Source organism: Bactrocera latifrons, unplaced genomic scaffold (assembly GCF_001853355.1).
Source record: "Bactrocera latifrons isolate USDA-ARS-PBARC rearing strain unplaced genomic scaffold, ASM185335v1 scaffold_60, whole genome shotgun sequence".
NCBI classification, from domain to species: Eukaryota; Metazoa; Arthropoda; class Insecta; order Diptera; family Tephritidae; genus Bactrocera; species Bactrocera latifrons.
Genome location: NW_017537268.1, coordinates 1,410,436 through 1,434,629, shown reverse-complemented (window position 1 = coordinate 1,434,629; position 24,194 = coordinate 1,410,436). Strand labels below are relative to the sequence as shown.

The window sequence follows — 24,194 nt, the reverse complement described above, 5'->3', positions numbered from 1 at the left end:
AAATCTGGACCTAAAACTTCAATCTAATAGATCTTTCATTAATCTTAAGCTCGTTAGGTTGGAGTTGTTGTTTATAGAGTGGGTAGGAAAGATGGAAAGAAGTGAGGTAGTTCCCCAACAATTTTAGGTAATACGTGCCATATACCTGGCTATTGAGTATTTCAAACACAATTTGTGATTTTTGTATATTCAAGAAGAGCTCACAGCTCTATAATGAATCTCCTTTCGAATTGGGTGCTTCTAAGGACTTGTTTTGAAACAGTAATAGTTAAACAAAATATCGCTCGTTCATCTGTTATTGTTGACAACCCACCACTAGTGCGACCTCTCTTCATGTAGAAAATATTTTGCCCACTGTATTTCGGCTAAGATTTGCAATAACTCATCAGAACACACACTCTCACACACACACTCTAATACACGTGTATTTAAATATATAACAAATGCTAAGTTGTTTTTAAAATATAAACTTATAATAAGTGTGCGCTTGTGTGTGCTTGTGTTTATGCACAATTTTCGCAATAGTTTCGAGTGAGCAAGGCAGTTTGTGGCGCAAGTGGCAAATGTCTGCAGAAAGTTTCCGCCCCATTCTTTTAAAGTTGACAAACGCGCACAGTTTTTGATTTTATTTATTTGCTAATCTGCAGTACCGCTATTTTACCAACTGACTACCTACAGACGGACACACCAGCATGAGGTTCTAAGGATGCAAGTGTGCGTCTGTGTCTGGGTGTTCTGTTTGGTATGCATGCAGCACAATGACAGAACGCGCAGCATATAAAAATAAATGAACAATAGCGGCGACCAAAAATAAAACAGATCAAAATAAGAAAACAAATCGATTTTAGAAACTGAAATGTACTAAAACGCAAGAGCTATGCCAATAGAAAATAGCAGCCGTAACGGCGCATAGGAAGCAATGAAATATGCGAAGCGTTTCATGTTTGTCAAAAACAATCAAAAAACAAAATGAAAATAAAAGAGGCAAAAAATAGAATAACAGATTAGAATTTAATAAACTTGTTCATTTGCAACGTTGCCACCCTACGGCATCCCTTCGCCTGGCATTTGCGGTTCGCTGGCAACACCTTGAGCGATCCGCCAACGCCATKTCGCTGTGCCTAACGAGGACGGCGTCGTTTAAAAACCCGAAAGACCTCTTACGTATTTGCTGAGGAATTTCGTTGAAAATGCCGACTTCTCACTTACCGGCCACTTCATATTTTCCCACACACACACGCATTGCATGAGCACACGGAGGGAACGTGGGAGGGTTTGGACTTTGTGTGGGTGTACTTCAAAAGCCAAAAACCTCAAAAAGCAGCAACAAYTCGCTTCTGCCTACGTCAGCATAAAGTGTGTGGAAGACAAACAGCTGGCGAAATGTACTTCAATGTCAACACCTCTGATTTGAATAAGACATAAAAACGGCGACGCCATCATTTGTAATCATCATTAGCTTCATATTCGCGCTCATATATTTCAATAGCACCAACATCATTCATCATTTCCACACACGAGCGTAAGGAATTTATAATTCCTCAGTGCACTCGCATAATGCGAAATTGAATAACGCTGCCAGTTATAGCGTCTTTTTGGCAACACTAGTCGTCTTCTTATATAAATTTTGTGGCCTCCGAATTTAATATTTTTTACACCCAATGYACGACATCCGTACAGTATTTTTCGCAATTCTGGCACCTTTGGAACAGTCAGATTATAGGGTAGAGTTGCAAGCATTTTTCATCTGAAATATGCTGGGTGGTTTATAGCCGCTTTAGAAATTACAAGATTATATTTAAATAAATATGCCTTATGTCCAAATTTGAGATGTGAAGTGAYGGACGTGTTGTATAGTTCAAGTGATTTTGTATTATTAAATCTARGATTATATTAAATACAGCTTGATTGAATTTTACGCCTGTAAAAGCTACATAGAGACCACTGCCACGCCAACAAATCCCATTAACCGAAARCTTAGTAAGCACTTAATTGAAGTATAAACTATAATTTGACAATAAAATAAATGTTGAAAGAATGAGCGTGACCCTTTCTTTAATAAGTTTTATATACATATCTCCTAAACTTCTAAAGCTGCACTAACCAAATTTGGCTTAGCGTAAATACTACTATAACTACACAACAATTTTCGAACGTACACGTGACCTTATATACCTTCTATAACGTGAAAGCTTTCAAAATCGATGTTTGTAATGGTGATTCAAGTTAGGGAAGTTCAACTGTATATATAATTGCTTTATTTCCTATCGTCTGGTTGGTATTTTCCTGGACTTCAAGAGTAAAAAATGTTTGGTTGCACCCGAACTTAATCTTTCTTACTTGTTTCGCTACTAATTTTTTTCATCTCGTGACAACCATGATTTTTTTAATAAAGCGATAATTGCAAAAATATTCGTGAGCTGAGTGTAAGCAGCGGAGGCGTAGTYCCTCCATTTGTGATCATAAGCTGAAAAACGTAAATGCTGACGTCATCATTAGTCAAAATGACTTGATTTATATTTAAATGTAGATTTGTATTTTCACATACATTATTTCGATGACTGCCTGACAGGAAATCCTTATAGGTGTTAGTAGATTTTAGATTTTCATCTTATTGAAGTCACCTTTTAAGTCATATTAAAACCAGCTATAATGTATTTTATAAAAATTAGTAAAAAGATTATTATACAAGGGATGCTTTTTATATTTGGCGTTAACGAATAAAAATAAATGTTAATCATTAAAAATCACTTTATTGATTTTAAAAATATTCTTCATTAAGAAATATATTCTTTTGCATATGTTTGAACCAATTGTGGAAGAAATTTTGCCACTCTTATTGAGGTATTTCCAAAACATGCCTTTTGAAATTAGCACCCAGCTCCTCAGGTGTTGGAAACGTTGACCTCTTAGTTTTAGCGCCAAATCAGGACTCCTCAAATCGACTGCTGCTGAGGTTGTACAAGTCGAAAGTTGTAAAAAATAATCGCCCGAAAATATTCGTGATTTAATTTCATATATTTGCCGGGATGATTATTTTAAGGTACTGTAAGCAACACAAATAGCGCGCGTTTGTCAAAGCGTTCTGAGTATGTATAACATCAAAAATTTCGAACGTTACCTTGTTGTGAGTAGCCAGAAATATGGAAAGCAACAACTATATATTAATGAAAAATGTACGAGCTTCGTTCGGTTGTGTATACGCGAACTAATCCCTTAGGTTTTGGGAATCCATCAGAAATTCTTCATTCATTCTAGAACTATACCACTTTAGCATATTTGTATGTAGCTGTCATTCAAACTGAAAGATCGCTTTCAAGTGTTCGTATGGAAAACTTTTTCATTTGACKATATATTTTTCAGAATTTTGGCACGGATTATTGTCTAAGGTAATAGTAGAATTATTCAATGTGAATGGCGGTCAGGAAAACTAACCAAACCACGTTTTATATGGAATCGTTTGTATTTATAAAGTGTCTAGCCTCGGTGAAGCCGAAGTTAATAGCTTTCTTTTTTTCACTTTGAAAAGCTATTTAAACATATAAAAGCATAGGTATTGTATCCGAGTATATTAACAACGAGAAAAATAAGTCTAAAGTATCATATCACAATAGTTTTAGAATAGAAAAGCTCGATTAAAATCAGTGCTTTGTTTCTAGGACCACAGCTGGATATTGGTCAGAATATGATATACTTAGATATGGGTATACTAAACATTGAKATATACTTACAAACCAAGTACTATAGATATACTATACTTGTAAACTATAAAGAAGTCAATTGATGTACCTCTCAAAGTCCTAAGACCTGCAACTTGTAAAGGAAAACGGAACATAGACTGTCTATTTTGGCATAAACTATTTTCTAACAAATATAAATAATTTAAAAGCATCATAAAACATTGAATTCCTCGATTTGTAGGAGAAAATTAATTGAATAATGTTGCCATAAATAAATACGTATGAATCTAAGATTATTATTAATTCATGTTCGTAATAATTTCATCAATGCAAATTTATTGGCTTTTTAATATGGCTCATCTACTGGCCGGACTATTCGCCGCATTTATACTTTTTCTAAGCTTTTTATAAACATCAATAATTATTGTAAATAAATAAAGCACACATGCACATACTATAAACTATGTTCAAATATGTACATATGTATGCCGTATATTTGTAGTTGTTATACTATACTTTGCACCATTTTGACTCATCAATGAGTTCTTTTTTCATCTTTATGTTTCTTGTTTCTTTTTTGCAGATTTTTGATTTTGTTCCTCTCCACCATCACCACAACCACAACCAATACCACCAAAACCACCAATACCATTACAACCACAAATACCACCAACAAAATAATAACCATCGCTACCACCAACACCATTCACCACGATGGCTACCATAAATTCGGTAAGTAGACATATGAATCATTTTTATCACTCATCCGTGGAAAATATGCAAAAGCAACAATAACAACAACAACATCTATTGAAACAGAAACATTAAAGAACATGAAAATAATATTTATGTGCACATGCAAGTGTTGGCTCTGAATATTGAGATTCATGTGCGCGCACTTAATTTATAAACGAGCGGGTGTCCATATGCGTTCACTTCTCATACACACACATCCATRTGCGTTGTGTATGTACGTACGTATGTATGTGCCGCGTAGGTAGGTGTTCTTACGTATGCGTTGTAGTGTACTTTGAGTACTTCATTAATTTTTGGCAAGCCATTCATAACTGTGACGAATCGAATGGCGTCAGTATTGGAGAGTTCAAACATACATATGTACGTGTGTTGGGTATATAGCATTTATGGAAAAATTAACCATTGGAAGAATTGCGCCAAATTTATTCTGAAATCACATCATGTTTTCGAGAATAAAGAGAAAAAAATWGTTTATGTTAGCCATTTAAAATTTAAGTCGTGTTTTCATTGAACGGGTGTGAAGCAGAACTCAATGTGCGGTGGCAACGTCATAAAAATTGCGGGATTACAACACTTGACACTTTTCATTGTGTCAGGGTCCACTCAATTAAATAGCATAACCTCTCGAAATTAAATTTTCAACTATTTGGGCAAGTCATAGAATGAAAACACTGGAATGTCGCAGTTTTACTCTGCTTGGCAGGGAGTTGCTTTCCAAGTGTCTTTATCTTAACATTTCGGGGTTTGTTTATGAAAGCCATGCCACATATCTCTTAGTGTACGAAGTACGGAGGTAATAATATGTCACTCAGTATCCAAAAACCTGGGAATATCGGTCTATACTTGCATAACAAGTATATCGGKTTTAAATTTAGCTTAGTACTGTCGATATTTATTAGATTGAGATTAATTCTTCTTCTTATATATTTTCGTAGACACTGCTTACAAGSTCTTACGCTTCCTCTGGCGTAGCCGCTGTCTCTTGATTCGCTGAATTMCGTCAATGGMGTGGTATATTTCGTAGAGCTCATGGTTCCGTYGAATGCGATATTCGCTRTGGCCAACGCGCAAAMAACCATAAATCTTTCACAGAACCTTTCTCTCGAAAACTMGTAAGGCCRACTCATCAGATGTTGTCRTCATCCATGCCTTACACCATATAGCAGGACGGGAATAATGAGTGACTTATAGAGTTTGGTTTTGTTTGTCGAGAGTGAACTTAAATTCTCAATTGCCTACTCAGTCCGAAGTAACACCTGTTGGCAAGAGTTATTCTGCGTTGGATTTCGAAGTTAACATTGTTGTTGCTGCTAATACTGGTTCCAAGATAGACRAAATTGTTATGACTGCCAACAGTCATCCCCCCTGCGGGTTAGAGGGCCCCTGCTTGCAGGAGGAATAATATACCCATGGTGAGGCATGCTTGTCAAAAGAGGCGACTAAAATCCACATGCACTGTGTCTGACGCAGGAGGAATAATATACCCATGGTGAGGCATGCTTGTCAAAAGAGGCGACTAAAATCCACATGCACTGTGTCTGACATAACTGAGTTTCTGGGGACTCAATGGGTAGTAGCAAAAGCTACAAGATCTCACCAGAGAYTATAACCTGGTACCTCGGGGAGCAGTTAACGCTTGGAGGTAACTCCAATCTGCTCATTGAGCTTGGCCCTTTGTGGAGATTCGTGGTGGCTGTGGTTTGAACCTAAATGCAGGCAGGGCATTTTGTCCAATGTGGAGTGGCGGCAGAGGTTTTAGGTCGACCTCGTACCCGACTAAGGCGGCTAGGGTGTCCCTATCCACCCAAACCAATTGGAAACAAGGTATAAGTGCAGAATGTATTCATACTTTGGTTTTACAAGGAATGGGTGCTAAATGCATTTATGCTTTGGGGCGCTTTTGGCGTGCTTCTGGAAATATAAAGCACTGTGAAGTTCGGCCTTCGCAGGCACGTACTCACGTAAATTACAACGGACTCTGTCAACAGTAATGTGGAAGCCAAGGAGCGAATACAATATTCTATTTGCCTCGTTTCGTTATCCATTCTGGAGAAATCCGGCGGTTGTTGAGACTAATGATATCGATGTTATCGGCGTAAGGCCGGCAGTTGTACTTTCTTAAAGAAGATAGTACCTTCCCTATTTAGYTCTGCAGTTCGAATCATTTTCTCCAAGAGCAGATTGAAAAAGTCRTAYGAAAAGGAGTCGCCTCTTCTGAAACCTTGTTGGGTATTGAATGGCTCAGAGAGGTCCTTCTCGATCTTGACGGAGCTTTTGGTATTGCTCAACGACTTTGCGGGAATWCCAAATTCAGACATAAAATAAAATTTTGTAYGAAGCCTTTTTTCTTGAAAATAAAGCTTAGAAATTTAATTTTTATTCGCAAGGTAGTGATGAAAAGTTTYCATAATTTCTGGAATATCCATTTCCATTCAAAACATCGCCGAAGTGATTCTCTTAACCTATTACTTTGCAAATATTTTTATTCTGTCTCTTATACACATCTCATTTCCATTCAAAACATCGCCGAAGTGATTCTCTTAACCTATTACTTTGCAAATATTTTTATTGTACTAAAATAGTTGGTATTAAAGTACCGCTGCTCCAAGCAATAAAATGTCACTGTGAATACCAACAGTGTAAGACCCGTGACTATTAAAGCCAGTAATGATTGGTGAATGAATTGAAGCCTTAAAAGAAAGAAATTTAGATTTTAATCTGGACCATGTCTTTTTTAGTTGCTCGCACACTTACTTTCTTAAGCGCTTTTTCGCCTTCAACATAGTTGCGTCATCTTCCCGAACTAAGTAACGTTGCAAACCGAATGCGATGTCGTCTAAATATTGTTTCCAACACACACCGGACATGTTGAAATTGAAGTTTGATTGYTCCGCAGGCGTGAGAGATTGCCACAAGTTCTTGGTATTCGTAGTGCCGTGAGTCCATGCATTTGTTTTGAAATAGTTTAAAACTTGTAAGAATTGTTCTTGCTTTTGACACAAAAGTACCATTCTAAAAGAGTACATTTAAATAAAATCTGCGCTGTATTTTTGTATTATCGACTTACCGCGTCTTCTCGCCACGCAGACGTAGTAGCATATCTTGCATGTAGCTGGGTATGGTGTGTAAGAGGAACGCCAAAATAGTCGCGAGTCTCTGTGTTTGGACTTTTAAAAGGAAGGGGTACCAAAAGGTATTCGAGAAGGGATACTTTCTCGCATAGTGTGTACCCTTATCAGCCACAGTGCCCCAAGTAATTTTATTGCTTTCATCTGGCACAAAATTGTAGATCACGGGTTCACTAGGAAAAATAAAGAGAAAAGAAATATGTTCTTTAATTAGTAAAAATACAAATCGCTCTTCACTCAGCTCCCATAACGGATCACTTAAAGCAGAAATTGTGTTTCATTTAAACTGCTCTGAAAATTSTAACCTTTTTTCTTTTTCGATCATTTCTTGTTGCGCAGTTTTGTAGCCACAGGCCAAAATTATGTTCGCACAAAAGTCCACAGGCACCAACAAACTTGGTTTGTTGCTGTGTATATRCAAGACACGCAACGTTCCCTGAGCAGTAGCGTATAAAGCACCCGTTGCGCCAGCGTAATTGTCCACCCAACCCGGTGTGGGCTCTGCATATGTGGAGGTAACTGTAAAAAAAAATAAAAGCAACAGCAGTAATTATTTATTGCACGACGCTTGTTTTGCGCTTATAATTACTGATGACCGGACGGAAAATGCAAATCGGCAGGGTGCCGGCTTCTGTCAAAATCAGCTCTTCGGCCAGCGCCTTCGTGAASGTATAAGTGTTTGGGAAGTTACCCAATAAATCCTTAGCTAAATTGTTAGTTAGCTCCGGTCCTAAGTATTCGGCCATTTTGAGTGCTTTATTAGCGGTGATACCAATGATTTCCGGATAGAATTTTTCCTCTATGTGTGGCAAAATGCAGTTGGAGTAGGCGGTTGAGACGTGTACGAAAGACTGAAATGGGTGAATCTTTTATGACTTCATTCGTGTACGGTATTGTTTTAGTTTCCAACTAACCTTTAATTGCGACATTTCCTTCGCTAAAGCCAATACGCTTTTGATGGCGCCGACATTCAGGATGAGGGCGTTATAGAGTGGTTCATTGAAACGTATAGTGGCTGCGCTATGGATAACTATGTCAACATATGTCGTTAGTACTTCGCGGTCCTCAGGTGAGATACCCAAATTCGGTTGGGTGCAATCGCCGTTAATCGGTGTAATGAGYGTGTGCAGCTGCGGCTTTAGCTCTCTCACTTTGGCGAAAAGCTGTTGAGTAACGGAATAAATGTAATTATTTATTATCAATCCATAAAAGAACTCGTTCACCGGTCCGGAAAGAATTTTCTTGAGCCGCTCCTCACTTGTGGTGTCATGCTTGGGGCGGATCAGCATATATATGCATTTAACCTCTGTTTTGCGAAGCAAGTGCTCGATGATTACTGCAAGAGATATGAAAAAAAAGTTTATAGAATTATAGGTCCTTATAGGAATAATTGCGCTGTCGAAATGTACGGAGATGAAATAAAAATCGATAGATATACTTGGCGTTAAAACCTTAGGGCACTTTGCGATTAGAGAAGGATGACGATCTCAGTTTAGGACTCCGTCTGATGACTTTGTTTTAACTTCTCGGCTGAATTTAGAAGTCTAGATTACTCAATAATTATTAACTCAAGAGAATGAGTTGAGATTTATAGTTGCAGTATATCAATAGAAAATATACTGGCGTAGATTCAGAGGTAGTCACTCCCACAACTTCGATTAGTATTAATATTAATAAGCCAATTCTTTAAAAGTCAAATATTTTACCTCTTCCCAAGAAACCGCTTCCGCCGGTAATGAATACGCGTTTGTTCTCATAGAAACTCTGCATTTTTGTTTTAACTCGTCACAAAATGATTTCAAAATCTGAATTTATCTACAGTCACACATGCAATTTCGAAGGCAGTAACACCTGTTGCCTGAACGCCTCAGCACTGTGTGACAGTTGAGAAGAGCGCTGCAGTTTTATACTACAAAATTCAAACTGTGGAGAATGGCAGGCATTATTTCCATAATTGTAAGTTCACTGGGTCACCGTTAATCGCTCATTAATTGTGTACGTGTGYACTTTTAATTGGTGGGTAATATGTTCGGAGCTATTTGAATTAACTTAGCGTTAATGACGTGTAAAGCAGCCAGAAGCATCTCTATGAAACTATTAATACCGGGCAGCTGCCAAACGCTTTGACTAAAGTAATAAATATTAGAACTTTATTGTTTTTGTTTTGAAGAACTTGATACCCCCTTGGGTGTGAAATATGAGTGAATGTCATGCTGAAACTACTTTAGAAAGAGAGATGTCTGATAAATCGTTGTAATTTGAGTGGAGTTTTAAGATTTTTGTTAGAAWATGTGTTGGTTTCTTTACTTGAGGAAAACGTCAATGTTCCCAATCGCTTTCGTTCACCTTTTGAAATTTGAAGTCGTAATGTTCAACGTTTAGAGTTTGCACAGGTCGTCCGGACGCCACTGTACTTAACCACCTTTAAAAATTAAAATATTTTGAAAAGTGAGGACAATGACGAGTTTACAGTTCCATGGAGTGAGTGCTCGGCATTGACGACAATGCTAAAGATCATTACGATGTACTGGTTGACATATTTTTACGTTCTTGCAAAATGTTGCTATAGAGTATTATAATAATATTGTTAAAAACTACTAAAAGCGCGATAAATCAATAACCGAAGACGCCAGCGACATTTAATTTTACCACCGCGATGGTAAGTAGGAGCTGGTGGTAGGACCTGGTGTCAAAATCGGACTACAACCACGTCTAACTCCTTTGTAACACAATTTMAAATTTCATTTAATTSTYTTAATWTCAATAAARAAGYAATAAAGATAGTTAGATTTGCACGAAAGTGCCTTTGAAATATGCCATCTTATGACTAAAGATTGTCGAAATATAACCTAAACTGTTCAAGTCCCCAAATACCGGAAATGTGAACCACAGAGCCTATTCCTCACGTATTATCTAAACTATCCTGTAGGTAATATAAAACTCTTCGAACTTGYGACTGACTGCATATGAGGTTTCGGCCAATATATGAGGTATCTAAAAGAAAATTAAAGATCTTGTTACTCATAACAGTGYAACGTTGTGCCTAAAATGGGTAAAATTGGATGAAAACTCGACTATACCCGAACTTATCACTTCCTTACTAGCATGGACAAGTATGCTCTCGAGAATATAAATTTACGGAATAAATATCTAATATATGACCAACAGTGTAATAGTTAATTTACACTCGATTAAATTAGTAAATTTCAATATTTAGCTTGAACTTATTCGCGTTTGTTTGTGAGTTCATTGTAGCTTGAACAAAGTTCGTGAAGCACTGTCATAGTTCTTTCAATAAAAAATCTTATAGCTGGCATTTATGTGCTTTTTTGTTATTACAAACAATTGCATGTGTTCATAAAGCATATTGCCTAGATCGTGTTTAGTCAAATTTGAAATGAAAAAATTTGATTTAGGTAGTTAGCTATAATTACTGCTGAAAGCAAAATTGTAAAGTGTTGAATTTGAAACTTTGCAATCAACTATGTTGTTTTTCCTTTGTTACCAGGGACTTTCTTTGTGTTAATCTAAATTCAAGTTGGAGGAAAGTTCAGATAAGTGTAATCAAAGTGTCCACGTAACGAGTCGTAGAAGTAGTATGGTAAGGAGGAACCTTACTCGAGCTTTTATCCACAATATATGGTTGTTTAAAGTCCCTAAAACGCCGCTCAAAGGGAATCCGGGAATATATTAATTACGATAGCGGTGTTTATTGCCTCTTAAAATGGATCTTTTTATATTCAAGCAGCTTATATTTAAGCAAAATATTGCAGGAGTGGTTTCTGAAAATATCCCAACAGAATCTGTTTGTAAAAGACTTCGCAATGACCTTAACAGATAATTTACTTGTCAAGCTCACGGCGAACAGATTGGCGTAATTTAAGAGCGCTATTATTTCTACCAAACATATCCTTTTTGAGGTCATAATCGCACCCGTGTATGAGTAAAAAATTACAGATAGAGTATATACTTTCAAATGTACTTAGTATTTGTATTTTGATGACATCTGCAAAGGTATTCAGTTCCGATCTGTAAAATTCCGTCTTTTTCGACTATAAACCAATATAATCATCATGTAATGGATTTARGTCTAGATTCTTGTATAGAAAAAAGAAGGCAGTAAGAGCTTTTTCGAAATGAAAATTGTAAATTAAGACTATGAGCTTCTGGAAGAACTATTATGCAAACGCTCAGTTCACAGTCCCGATGGTGGACGACGTTTCACGTTGGACTGATCGTACTTGATTTATTATGGAACCATTCTGCTCAAACTTTTCCACACATTTTATAAATAATGAATTAAAGAGACTCTACTTCTATGCCCTGTCTAAAGAGTATGCTGTGAGCTTATTTTTTCATACCATTCGGTAATCTGAGGGCACATATTCCTATGCACCTCATGTACAGAGTTAAATAATTATTTATTTCTTTTCWGCCAAACATATTCTCGTCGGTGTCATAATCATCACCGTTCACCGATCCCATTCATTGCCGCTTTCACCGTGCCTGTCATCGTCGCCGTTGTTTAGCTGCATGACATTGACATTTGATTGACATATGAATCATGGTGAAATGGTGAAAAAGGCACGCAAACTAGCACAGACGTTCTCACACAAACACATCCATAAACACATGTGTACATTTCTATTTTATATTCATTAAAAAGAAACACTAAGGAAATAATGTGCGAGTTTTTTATAATATTCAACTATGAAAATGCTAGAAAAAAAAAGTCGAMGAAGAAAAATAAACCGCCTACGCATTATGCGCGATGGATAAAAGTTTTATAAATATATCGAAATGGAAAGTATGTGCGCATGCATGCATGTGTGTACGTGTGTTTGTCATTTGAAATGAAAGGAAATTTTTATGTTATTTTTCACACATTTGCACGCTACATTTGATAGTTTCCCTGCCGTTATTAGCCGAGACTATTTTATTCCTCAAGCGGGCGTATCGATGCCGCCTTGTTGTCTGTTAGATTTTATTACTTTTTACATATGTATGATAAGTATGTGTATATACGCTTGTTATGCCGTTATTATTATAAAGTATATACATACATATGTTCATGTGCTCATGCGGAAAAGTTGGAAGTTTTGCTTGAGTTTGGGATAGCAAAGCATATTTTATGACTTCACTGTAACTTTTAGGTTGTAAATACACGCAAAKTAGTTTTAGGAGTCTATTCAGGAGAATTGTTAATCCCTTGATGAAGACCACTTTCCTAGTGGGCCAACTTTTAGCTGGTGGGTAATAGTTTTCTACTGCAGTGAAAATCTTCTTCAATATATTTTGCATTCCATTCTGTATAATTTTCTGGAATACGATCTACGTATTTAAAACTGTTCGTCAGTATTGACGGTTATCTACCAATTTTTACCCAAATTTTTGCTTGCTGGTGAGTATTCTTCTATTGTCAAAGAACGTGAAAACGTAGCTGAAGAACAGAGTCAGAGTCATAGAAAACTGTGGATGCGAAAGCTTTTTGAAGTCCAATTCACGCTAATTCGACAATCGGGCGAAGGAAATAAAATTAAAAATGAAAATTGGACTTTTGGTAGACATTTTTACAAAAAAATGAAAATTTTAGTTGGAATTTCGCAATATATTTTTTTTAAGTAGTTATAATTGATAAAATAATTCTTTGTTCAAGTTTTTAAGAATTTTATCTCAAAGACCTGTGTAAAATTTAAATATCAGTTGAGTAGTTCTCTAGAAATCGTAGAATCGACTTCAAAAACACAGTTTMGATTTTTTGATACCCGTAAACTCCTTAGGCCCTCTATCACACATGTACTTCTTCGAAAAGCATGGAGACCCGGCAACAGCATTTATAGAGCTACTTTTCTTATCGTCTCCCGAATCTTTAAAAAGATGATTAAGTTAAATGCACTAAAATTACCTCGGAAAGAACAAGAAGTTCCCAGATCCAGAYTCGAAAACGATATATAGTTTTTTAAGAGTATATATATGTATCTTTTTACTATAAAGCGCGACATATACATGCAGGGTACAAAATTGTCCAAGTTACTGTGTATTTGTTTTCATAGGCATCCATAATTACTACACATTCAAATATGAATAAGTTACCTTGTAGGAAATTAAGCTGGTTTAAAACTAGTTCATTTGAAGGTGCTGCTGGTTCTTGAACAATGACAAAAAAAATCCTTCACGTTCCTTGGGACACTTGACGAACATTGGAAGTCGCCAAGCTGCTGAATGAAACATGAGCATCACTTGGACCACTCTGCATACGTTTGGCAACTGTTTTTCGATAAACACRAAATCTGTTCCAACTGTTCAACTATGCATAAGTCCGTTAGGTTATGCATTATTTGGAAAAAATACGCTTGGGACCTTCTTCTTCCGTTTTTYCATACTTTGGATAATATTTGGTGTAATCGTTTGTTATATTTTTTTTCTTTACTTCAACTATAAAATTAATGTTTGTCCTTCGTATTGGGGAGCATTTTCCTTAGATATTTTYCAATCTCTTCATTTAAATATTAATAGGTGTGTGTGGTTTAGTTGTTGATTTATAAATGACGGCACTATGTCGCAAGCTTCAACAGTATCGCTATGTTAAATATTTCGAAATGTTCTCAAGATATTATGTTTCTGTAGTAGAAAGAGYTTCCATGCACACTGTCAAGCTTAGCATTTTCTTAAATGAATTTAAAGTTGTTCGCAATTTTTTATACCTCTTTACTGCTCAACTTGCACACACCCTCGTATGCACACAAATACGCGTGTGTGATTTATTTATTTCTCTTTAAACCAATATTATTTTGATTTTCATTTCTGTCTCCGATATTTCTAGCGACTTTTGGCATTTTTGTGGGCTCTTCATTTTTCGATGCTGAATTTGTTAGTCTCTATTGCTTGCAGTTCTGTTGCAAGTGCTTGCTTTGGCCCGCAATGATGTATTTGCAATGCATTCAACTTTGCTTTTGGGAAATTCCTCGAATTCTCCGCGTATTTGGTTGGCGTTGCAGCTTTCATGATTTTATGTGGCGCGGGTTTGGCAAAACGTTGCGGTTGGTATGGCGGCTCTAACGCCCAATGGACCGTTCGGCCCCCAATAAAGGGAGTGCGAAACAGACATTGGCCAATTCATGTTCGTTTAATGATTAATGATTTTATGTTCATGTCTACATTTCAAAAAAAAAAGAAAAAAAAATAAAAAATAAAAAAAAAGCAACAGACAGACAGTCATATTTATAAGTAATAATGCAATAAAATTGAATGAAAACTATTAAAATTTTAAATCGAAGAGCTTGAAATCTGTACACATATGTTTGTGGCACAATAAAATTAAATATATTTATTTCCCAAAAAGTTATAATCGTTTTGCGGTTAGAACGGCTGTRTGCATTGTTTGCACCTAATAATTCTCCAATGAAATATGATTTTTTCAAAGAAAAATACTGAAACATTTCGCATTGCTTTATAGATTCGATTGAAAATTAATGTTTTTCCCATATAAAGTCAGAAAATGGTGTGAAAAAAAATATTTTTAAATAAAAAAATTTGTATATTTGGGACAGAATTTATAATTATACGAAATTTCGTGAAAGAAAAATGTTGTTTGTACAAAATGGATTGCAAGCCTTAGACCATTTGAATTTTTCACATATATTTTCGGGTTATTTGAAAAGGTGTTAAAGAATATAGATTTAAATGGTAAATTTTCCGGTGGGTTTCATTCTGCTACAATTTCACTTTGTATCAGAGAAAGGCTCGATTTCTAATCAATCTCATATGTTAAGGAACATAAAGTTAAATAAGTGAATTTCTTGAAAACTCGTAACGCCGACTCATCAGATGTCATCATACATGCCCCTGTACCATGCAATTTCGTAGATATGACTGTCAAGAGGGACGTGAGAGCCGAGTTCCGAGTCGACAATTTGTTTGATGACTAGTAATATTTCGTCTTGTTTTCRTTCAGTACCAGACCCATATGCCTCACTTCCTTTTCCAGTCTGGAGAAAGTAGAAATAATGGATAATTGCTATTTGAACTTCTTTATGGTCAGGCAATGGAACGTCTGCTTCATCGTTATCATTTGGGAAATCGACCATGTCCAGGTGTTATGCTTTCACTGCCATTCAGCAGACTAGAGAAATGTTCCCTCCATAATTTCAGTATGCTCTGGGCATAATATCTGCTCAAAACATGACAACCCTGAGCAAATCCTCCACACTCTTGTAACAAACATCGAATGGAATCAGCTTCAGAGGTTTCAGCGAACATCGGTTTTTCAGATTCGGAAAATTTTTGGAGCGTCAATCCCACGTTTCGTAGGGTCAGATAGGGTCTTTAGCTATTTTGTCAAGCATCTCCTTTGCGAACTCGACTCGAGGTCGTTTTTGCAAAAATTTCAGCTTCATCGCGAGACTATCATTTATGATCCATAAGAGATGTTGAACTCCATATGCTATCTCTTAATATGACAATTCTTAAGCGCTTTTTCTTTTCGTAATCGTCAGTAACAAAAGTGGATGGGAGGAGAGACTCGCATGGGACAAGTTCTCGATGACTTCACGGAATGTTTGGAGCTCCACCATGAAGTAAAGATATTCGTGTTAAAGTAGGCTCCTCGAAACACTTCTGCGAAATTTTCAAACACACTATAATTGACATAAGGTGATTAAACTTCACACAAGCCTAGAAAATGTTGTACTACCAGTTTGCCCGAGCACTTTATATGCACGAGTCTTGGTCAAACTTGAGCAAATGATATACGCGCATTTCGTTAATATATTTTTTAATAATTAATTAATTAATGTTCGTGACAGATGAGATTCATCTAATATTCTAAAAAGCTAAACGATTCATATTTACTGATGCACAGCTGATTTTTAAATTTTTTATTATAAGTGAAGCTCTTAAAAAATAAAGAAAATAATGAAATGAGATAAATTAGCATCAAAATGTCGAAAATATACTATTCATTTATTAGCTGTCCGCAATTCGTTTGCTATTTTATTGTTGTCTTCGCAGCCTCTCCACATACGCATGCCATTTTGCGATAGGACTAATGCGCACTTTGCTCCCTCAAAATAATATTTCTTACTTCCGTCATTACTATGGCCCAAAAACGTTAATTATTACACAGCCAAGTTGTAGTGCCCATGGCGCGACAACGCAGGCTTTCGTTGGACCTCATGAGTGAATGCATTCACATTTAATTAATTAGCCTTTAGTCAGCGCATTAGCAGTTGGCAGTGCTGTGAAAATGTGCGATGGCTGATCGTGCGCTGGTTGTAGGATATGCGAACGGCCTTGCCGATGCAAAGGCAGCTAGTGGGGAGTGGGCTAACAGCCCGCACATAATATTAAATTATTCATTTTAAGTGACTAGCGCAGGCGGCGACGAAATGCTGCAAGTAAAATAGAATAATTATATTCACTTTACTTGTTTCTTAGTGCGAATTTCGCGAAATTCATGCATTTTAATTTTAAGTTTCGAAATGTTATTTTTGAATTCAATACTTATGCTTCATGCATTGTGTTCTTTGTGTGTTCGGCCATTGCAGGTACAGAAGAGTATTCATTTGCCATTAACGAGCTTGTCGTCGCCGCGTGTTTTGATGTGCAGCGCCTCTGTCGGCACCGAAGGTTCCGTTACGCTACAATTGAGAGACTCGTCCGATTCAAATCAGTCGCCAGCTCAAACGTCTTTGGAAAATGCCTTGACCATCGGCTATCCCGACCCGGAGATGTTGGCCGACGTGTTCGGTACACTGCAGACATCCTGTAAGTATGCTACAAAATGTTGAACTCCATCCCCTCCTGCCGTGTTTAACATTTCACGATTTCGTCGTCAACAATTTGCAGCATTCAAGAATCACAGCAGTGCGCTGGTGTCAACAACGCCAACAACAATAACAAATCATAATACTAATCCGATTAGCAGTAATAGCAGTAGCTGCAACAACAACAAACCCACAAAATCCCCAACCAACGYCACGAGCAGTRCGCCGAGCAACAGTAGCACCTCCACCACCACCTCCGCACCGGCGAACAAAGTTACAATCAGTCGTCGCAATCAAAGCAGCGTAGCAACAGCAACAACAACAAGCGCCGCTACATCTGCCAATACAGCAACAACAACGGCGCACACGACGACCAAGTCATCCGTGCAAACGGTGTCCACAGCCACGAACACCACCAACAAGACGACCAGCAGCTACGTCAAGAATTGTCTGATACGCAGCAGCAGTTGCAGCAACACCAACAACGTCACCTCGCTGGCACAGATAATGAGCAACAGCAGCACGAGCAGCTCATCGTCGCTACTGAATCACAGCAACACGAACAGCAACAGTAACTGCAGCAGCAACAGTAATTTCAGCTCGTCAAGCAGCAGCAACGACAGCATAGTCAGTGTCAACAGCAACAACAGTGGTGGTGGTGGCGTGCTGAAGAGCGGCGGCAGCAGCAAAGTTGTCACTGCGGGCGGTGCGACGGGCGCGACGCTCAAGAAGAATCGCACCAAATTATCTTCTCCAACGCGTCATGGACCACAGCAGTGCCAGGTAAGTTGAAGTGGCTGATTGSGGAGGACAGAATGGTGGGGGTAGATGGATGGTGTCAAGTTCAAATGTATTATGTCGATACGGGTTGTCACAATGCGTGCTTGATTCATTTGTCTCRATAGAGTTTGCTCTAAATTGGGGGGAGGCGAGTGCCACAACTTCGTTGAGTAGCAATTTGGTGTGTATTGTTGCGGCGAGTCGGTAATTTCGAATTGGTTGCAACAAAACATTTTTTTTTTTTTGCAATGTGATGAAGCAGCGGTATTATATGTGAGCGCCACATATATATAGAGGCACGCAAGGAAAACCCATTCTAATTTATTTTATGCCATAATAGGAAAAAATGTGGGATAAAATTGCTCCTGCGGTTTAATAAAGGAGAATAAAGCAAATGCTGTTGGTTATTTAAATTAGATCSTGCTCGGTGTTGTGTGACATGCATGAACTCGGATTTTATCCTGCCAACTCGATAGCATTTCTCCAAATTACTCWATAACGCTAGCTGCCGCTACAGCAATAATATCCTAAGGGATATAATTTTAGTAGGGCTGAAACATAATATATAAACATGCGTAATGTATATACTAATTGCTTGCAACTCTAATTTGGCATGACTATAATCTTTTCCACAAGCAGAATGCTTTTATGAGAGATATATTCTCTTTTGTAACTGGAGCTATTATCTTTTTTGCGGAGGCTCTTTAGACTGTCAAGACGTCATCCAGTGGGAATAAGTAGATGTATAATCTGTTTAAACGGATTTAAATTACACTCTAGAAGAAATACGACTTCACACACCGTCAATGCCAAGTTTTACGCAGAAGTTCTCAAAGAACAATCTTGCACCACGACAACGCCCCGGCTCACAACGCCTTTCTAGTGAACAGCTGCCTAATCGAGGCCGGCATWKYAACGYWTCCKCAGCCGCCCTACARYCTGTCTCTTATACACATCTAGATGTGTATAAGAGACAGTCTCAAGGCTATTTCGGAGAATGCCTTCCATGAGGCCTTCAATACTCGGAAAGTGCGCAGACAGCTCTTCATCGAGGCAGAGGGAGCCTGTTTGAAAGTTTTTAAAGAATTATAACGATAGGTTCAATACAATTTTTTTAAATCGACTCAGTCCAATTATTTTCCGGACAAACCCTGTAGCCTGTCAGATTAACATAACCTAGCCTCACTTAACAAATATACTTTTGTGTATCAGAAATGTCTGAAAATATCTTCAGAAAATAGAGTAGAAGGAGTTTAATTCTTGTTTGCATGYTTTGGGTGTCTTTCTTCAAGTTTGCGAATAAATATGACTCAATCCAGTAAAACTGCTGTTACTTGAAAAATTAGCTAAAATTTTAAAGTTATTTATTTGAAATGCGTCCATAAGTTTATTTGTTCAATAAGTATAGGCGATGCAAGTAAATCATTGCATTTTTGAGTTCTCTCAATAATAAATATGTAGTAAACTTATCGCGCATYGCCAAATATTCACTTTTCACATTTCGCGCGGAGATTCACGGCTCATTTAGTAATTTTACTACTAAACATACATGCATTAGTAAATTCTATAGMCAAATAAATATTTCACCAGAATTTTCCATCGCATCCACACATTTATCGTGCAGATATAGGTATACATATCTGCCGCATTTGGAAAGACAAAAATCGCGAGCACCCAAGCGAAAAAGGTGCACTCCCTCATGGCGACTGTGAATACCCGCGCGGAAATTCATTGGGATATTTTCTAATTTATCATTTATTTGCTTTTTTATATTTTTTGGAATTTTTTTTACGCATTCATTACGCTCTAAACTTGACGCATGAAGTCAATTAATGATAAAGTACTGTCCAATTCGGTCACTGACTTTTTAAACAAACTCTACTTTGAAGCAATGTCAAGTTACACAGCATAAAGGTTCGAAGGTTCGCTGTCATTGACGACATAACTTGACGTATTGTTTACTAATTTTCGTCTTAAACTTTGTGATCAACTAATTTATAAAACCTGTGACTCAAAACAGAAAAAAATTATAATTAAAACAATAACATAGGGGTCATTTGAGGGCATATATTACTGCTTAAATTCAAATGTTATGTTTTTCGTCTAAAGGTTGTTCCATTCGCCGTATACACATGGAAATTTTTAAAATGACTAATTCGTTGTTTTAATTTTATTTAAATTTCTTTTTGTTATTTTTTTTATATTTTACGTTATACATTGTAGTCATTGTTTTCGAGAGGAACTACTACGTAATGACTGGCTTGCTGCTCAAACTTATGACTATTTAGATAGACACTTTCATAAATAGAAACGAAATCTACTTAAGTGCCTGTCCATTAGTAGAGAGCCGTTAAATTTATTTTGTTGCATTTACTTGTCAATTAAAATTTTTATTTAGAATAAATTGTATGCTCGCATGTGTGTGTAAGTATGTATGTGGATTTCACTTCAGGAAAGCACCATTTTACTGTCCTTTGAATTATGGGCCAAAGTTTAAGGCTGTTTAATTAAAGCCTTTATGGAAGAGAATTGTACTACTAAAAATAGCTTTTTTATTTACAAATCTTAGCATTTTGTGATTATTAGAGTACAACTAAAATGCGAAATAAATTATTAAGAACAGTTTGAGGAATTAAAGGGGATTTGAAAATACTCTTCCAATTTTTAAGTAACTTCGCAAATCCTATAGAAAATGGTGGCTATGGTTGACAATCCTACCTACTTTTATCTATACATAATATTTAATACCCGAAAACAATACTCTGAAGACAAACAAAAGACACACCAAAGGAAGTAGGCGTGGCTGTTAACTGATTTTGCATAGGTTAGGTTGGTTTAGGATGGAGAACTCCTCTGTTCGAACTTATAAACTAGCAAAACACTTAGAAGTCAATACAAATTTGCACAGGTGTTTAATTTCCACCCCCACCAGTTCGGTGGGATGTCTGACGGTACGCGCTTCTAAGTGTTTAAGGGTGGACCTCTCAAAAACGAAACAGTCGAGAAGGATGTCTTGAGTTGTTTTCACCTCGTCATTTTACATACAGCTTCTACAGATGGTGACTGATATGATTCCCAACCTTGCAGCATATACGCGAATATGGTAATGGCCTGTTAAAAGTCCCACAACTAGGGAGATGCTAGCCTTACTGAGAGCAAGGAAATCACTAAACGTCTTGCGATCGCTCTTGGCCCAAATGGCTTTTGCGACCGCATTTATCGATGGTGGACCACCGCTGGCTAAACTTCGCGGAGCCCAATTATCTAGTAGTAAAACACAAGAGGAGAGCTTTGCAATTTTCTACGATTCCGCTATGGCCTGACACCCATACCAGTTTTATCACAAAATCACTCGATGCTATTGAATACGAGGTTAGGCACTTCTCGGTCGATCTCCGCTCTGCTATATGAGTGAATGGTCACTTCTCTGAAGGAGGCTGCCCTCCCGAGCAGCACATCTAATGCTACCTTAATGGTTGTAAGTTTAGCTTGGAAAACAGTGTAATGGTAAGGAAGTCTGAAGCTGAAGTTGATAGAGAGCTCCTGATAGTAAACTCCTACGGCTTCTTCCCACCCACAACTCTCTCGTCGGTTTATGTGCAGAGAAACAGCCGCCAGAGTTCGGCTTGGCGACTTCATGATCCAAGTGATCTAGTATGAAGTTGAAGTGTGTTCACATATGCTCATATATACACCGCCCATTGAACGCTCTCGTGTTTCTTTGCAAATGTGGTCTTTTCTAGAGCCTTCCATCACATAAAGAYTCCATAGGACATAATGRGCTTGACTATGGAGTCGTAGAGCCAGAGAACCACTTTCGGTGAGAGAGTCCGCCTTGCACCAATAGCTCCTCTATAGTGGTATGAGGCTAGCGATGCCTTTTTTGCTCTCTCTTCGATATTCGCCTTCCACGAAAGCTTCCTATCCAGGGATGTGCCCTGGTTTTGCATACCTTTAAAGGATTTGTTAATGTGTAGTTAAAAGATCGTCTCGAAATCTTAAACTTATTGGGGGAAATGTTAGAAAATGTAGTGCTTTTAATAAAAACTCCATATAAATAGTTCATAGATTTTCTAGAATAAAAGTCAACCATTTGCTTGAAAATGCTTCGAGAGCGAAMAACTTTCATTAAATTCGGCTCATCATGAAAAATCCACACAGTCGAGTTCTGTTTATGCTCGGACTCATAGCCTTTAACGAAGTCAAAGGCGTCTTTTTTTCACTGGAAAAAATTAAATCGCGTCAAAATATTTGCGATTTATTGAAAAGTGTACTATGGTACTTCGATTACATATTCCTCACCTTATAACTGTGAAAAAAATCTATTTGAAGCAACTTTGGGTCGCTTTGGCACAGATCCAAAGTAGAAAATATAATTTTAAATGAAAGCTATTGAGTCCCACTGTTCATGAACATGTCTGACAGCTTAGTCCAATTTTTGGTGATAATCCCTTAAATGTTAAGCATAAAATACTTAACTGAAAAAATTAATTATTAATTCACACTAACAAAATTCATGTCCTATGGTATGTAGGTGGGCAGTCTTCTCGATATGAGGAAACGATGGAGTATTTCTTTTGCACTTGCTCCACTTTGGTAAGACGACGCTRTAASCATTTGGGGTCYCYACGGTATARTACACTKKAAGTGGTACCGTTAGTCTGTTGAAATTCGCGTTAAGGGCAGACTTAGTAACTGAACACCCTCTGGTATCCTAAAGGACCAAAACTAATGTATTCGTGCCTCATTGGCCTCTCAGACTAACCTAACTTAATCTGTGTTGTGATGGGATTGGTCTGATGTCGCTTTTATTAGCCCAGCTTGCAACTGTAAAGCTAGAACAGCTGTTATTTACCGTTACAAAAGTATAGTTTAGACAGCAGGAAAAATTATTGAAATATCGATTAATCGATGATACCAAAATTATCGGAATTAAGAACGTATGCAAGGTGTGGGCAAACTGACTCGCATTGTTTTGATTGAAAGTAACCGGTGGTGATGATTTGAAAAACGATCTCACTAATGTTCTTGTTTTTGTTATAACAAGTGACTTATTGCCTAATTGATGTACTTCGGAAATTATTACCTAAACTTAAAATTGGTCTTTTGCTGATTTTATGAAGTGTGCAACGGTGAAATATGCGGATTTCCTCGAGGGCCCTCCASAGCTTTGGTAGTCAAATCTTTACAATATATGTAATAATACCAAATATCTGCTTATTTAGACGACTTATACTATTTTTGAAGCGAAAATATGCCTGCAATTTAGTTTGAGTTCAAACTCGCTGATTGATATCCATATTGTGCTTACATATTTACATGGACACACACAAATAAACTTGCTCATATTTGCTAAATACGCCAGATTTCACAAGTAAATAAACAAAGTACTCTAATGGGATTTCTCATACAATAATTAGCACAAGTACATGTGCGAGTGAAGTGTGCATGTATGTGCTGTGTATGGTAAGCACACCATTTACATATCAAACCCCCAAACGCCCATCCATTAGGAGGAATTTGGCTTAATAATTAAAACAATTTCCCAAGATAATTTTCTTCATTATCTCTAATTGTCGTTGCACTAATTGGAGATATTTTGGTTTATTGGGTGGGTGCTGACKGCCGATTACCGGCGCACACTTCCGCAGACTCGCTTGGGCACCAGTGTGCGGTGGAAGCACGCGAGTTCGGCGTGATCTGAATGGTGCTCATATATTTTTCGCTGCTTGTCATTTTTTGGTTCGTTATTTGTTTTTCRACTTTTTTATTATTTTAGTTTTTGCAGCACGTTTATGGTGTTTTCCAAATTGTTTTTCAATTTCCAATTTCCTAGTACTGCCGACAATGTGGGTTCGTCTGTGTGTCTGTCTATAACGCAAGCAAAAATATATTCTTTTATTTTTGTATAATTATACAACAGCTTGTCTTGTTGCTGTTTTTGTGCTTTGATATTTGTAGATCTGTAGTAAAATCTTTGGAAATGCGTCAGCGTTGGCGAAGCACAAACTGACGCATAGCGACGAGCGGAAATACGTGTGTGCGATGTGTTCGAAGGCGTTTAAGCGACAAGATCACTTGTAAGT

The 24,194-nt window shown here is 37.3% G+C and overlaps 2 protein-coding genes across 4 annotated transcripts in view; one reads left to right on the top strand and one right to left on the bottom strand.

Moving 5' to 3' along the window:
* Positions 1 to 4,334: 4,334 nt before the first annotated feature.
* LOC108975027 (serine-rich adhesin for platelets) overlaps positions 4,335 to 24,194 on the top strand; it is a 30,716-nt gene continuing 10,856 nt past the window's right edge. For all 3 annotated transcript variants that reach the window (XR_001993839.1, XM_018943246.1, XM_018943245.1), the window contains exons 1-4: positions 4,335 to 4,412; positions 17,110 to 17,329; positions 17,411 to 18,111; positions 24,070 to 24,188. Coding sequence is in view for 2 of the 3 variants with exons in the window: in XM_018943246.1 (XP_018798791.1) it covers positions 4,395 to 4,412; positions 17,110 to 17,329; positions 17,411 to 18,111; positions 24,070 to 24,188 (1,058 nt within the window). In the remaining variant the exon portion in view is untranslated. The remainder of the gene's footprint in view (positions 4,413 to 17,109; positions 17,330 to 17,410; positions 18,112 to 24,069; positions 24,189 to 24,194) is intronic.
* LOC108975028 (fatty acyl-CoA reductase 2-like) overlaps positions 6,952 to 24,194 on the bottom strand; it is a gene marked incomplete at its 5' end in the record, with an annotated part of 51,680 nt that continues 34,437 nt past the window's right edge. The window contains 7 exon segments of the mRNA XM_018943247.1: positions 6,952 to 7,126; positions 7,191 to 7,448; positions 7,504 to 7,737; positions 7,870 to 8,083; positions 8,154 to 8,415; positions 8,479 to 8,727; positions 8,788 to 8,900. Coding sequence (XP_018798792.1) covers positions 6,985 to 7,126; positions 7,191 to 7,448; positions 7,504 to 7,737; positions 7,870 to 8,083; positions 8,154 to 8,415; positions 8,479 to 8,727; positions 8,788 to 8,900 — 1,472 coding nt within the window.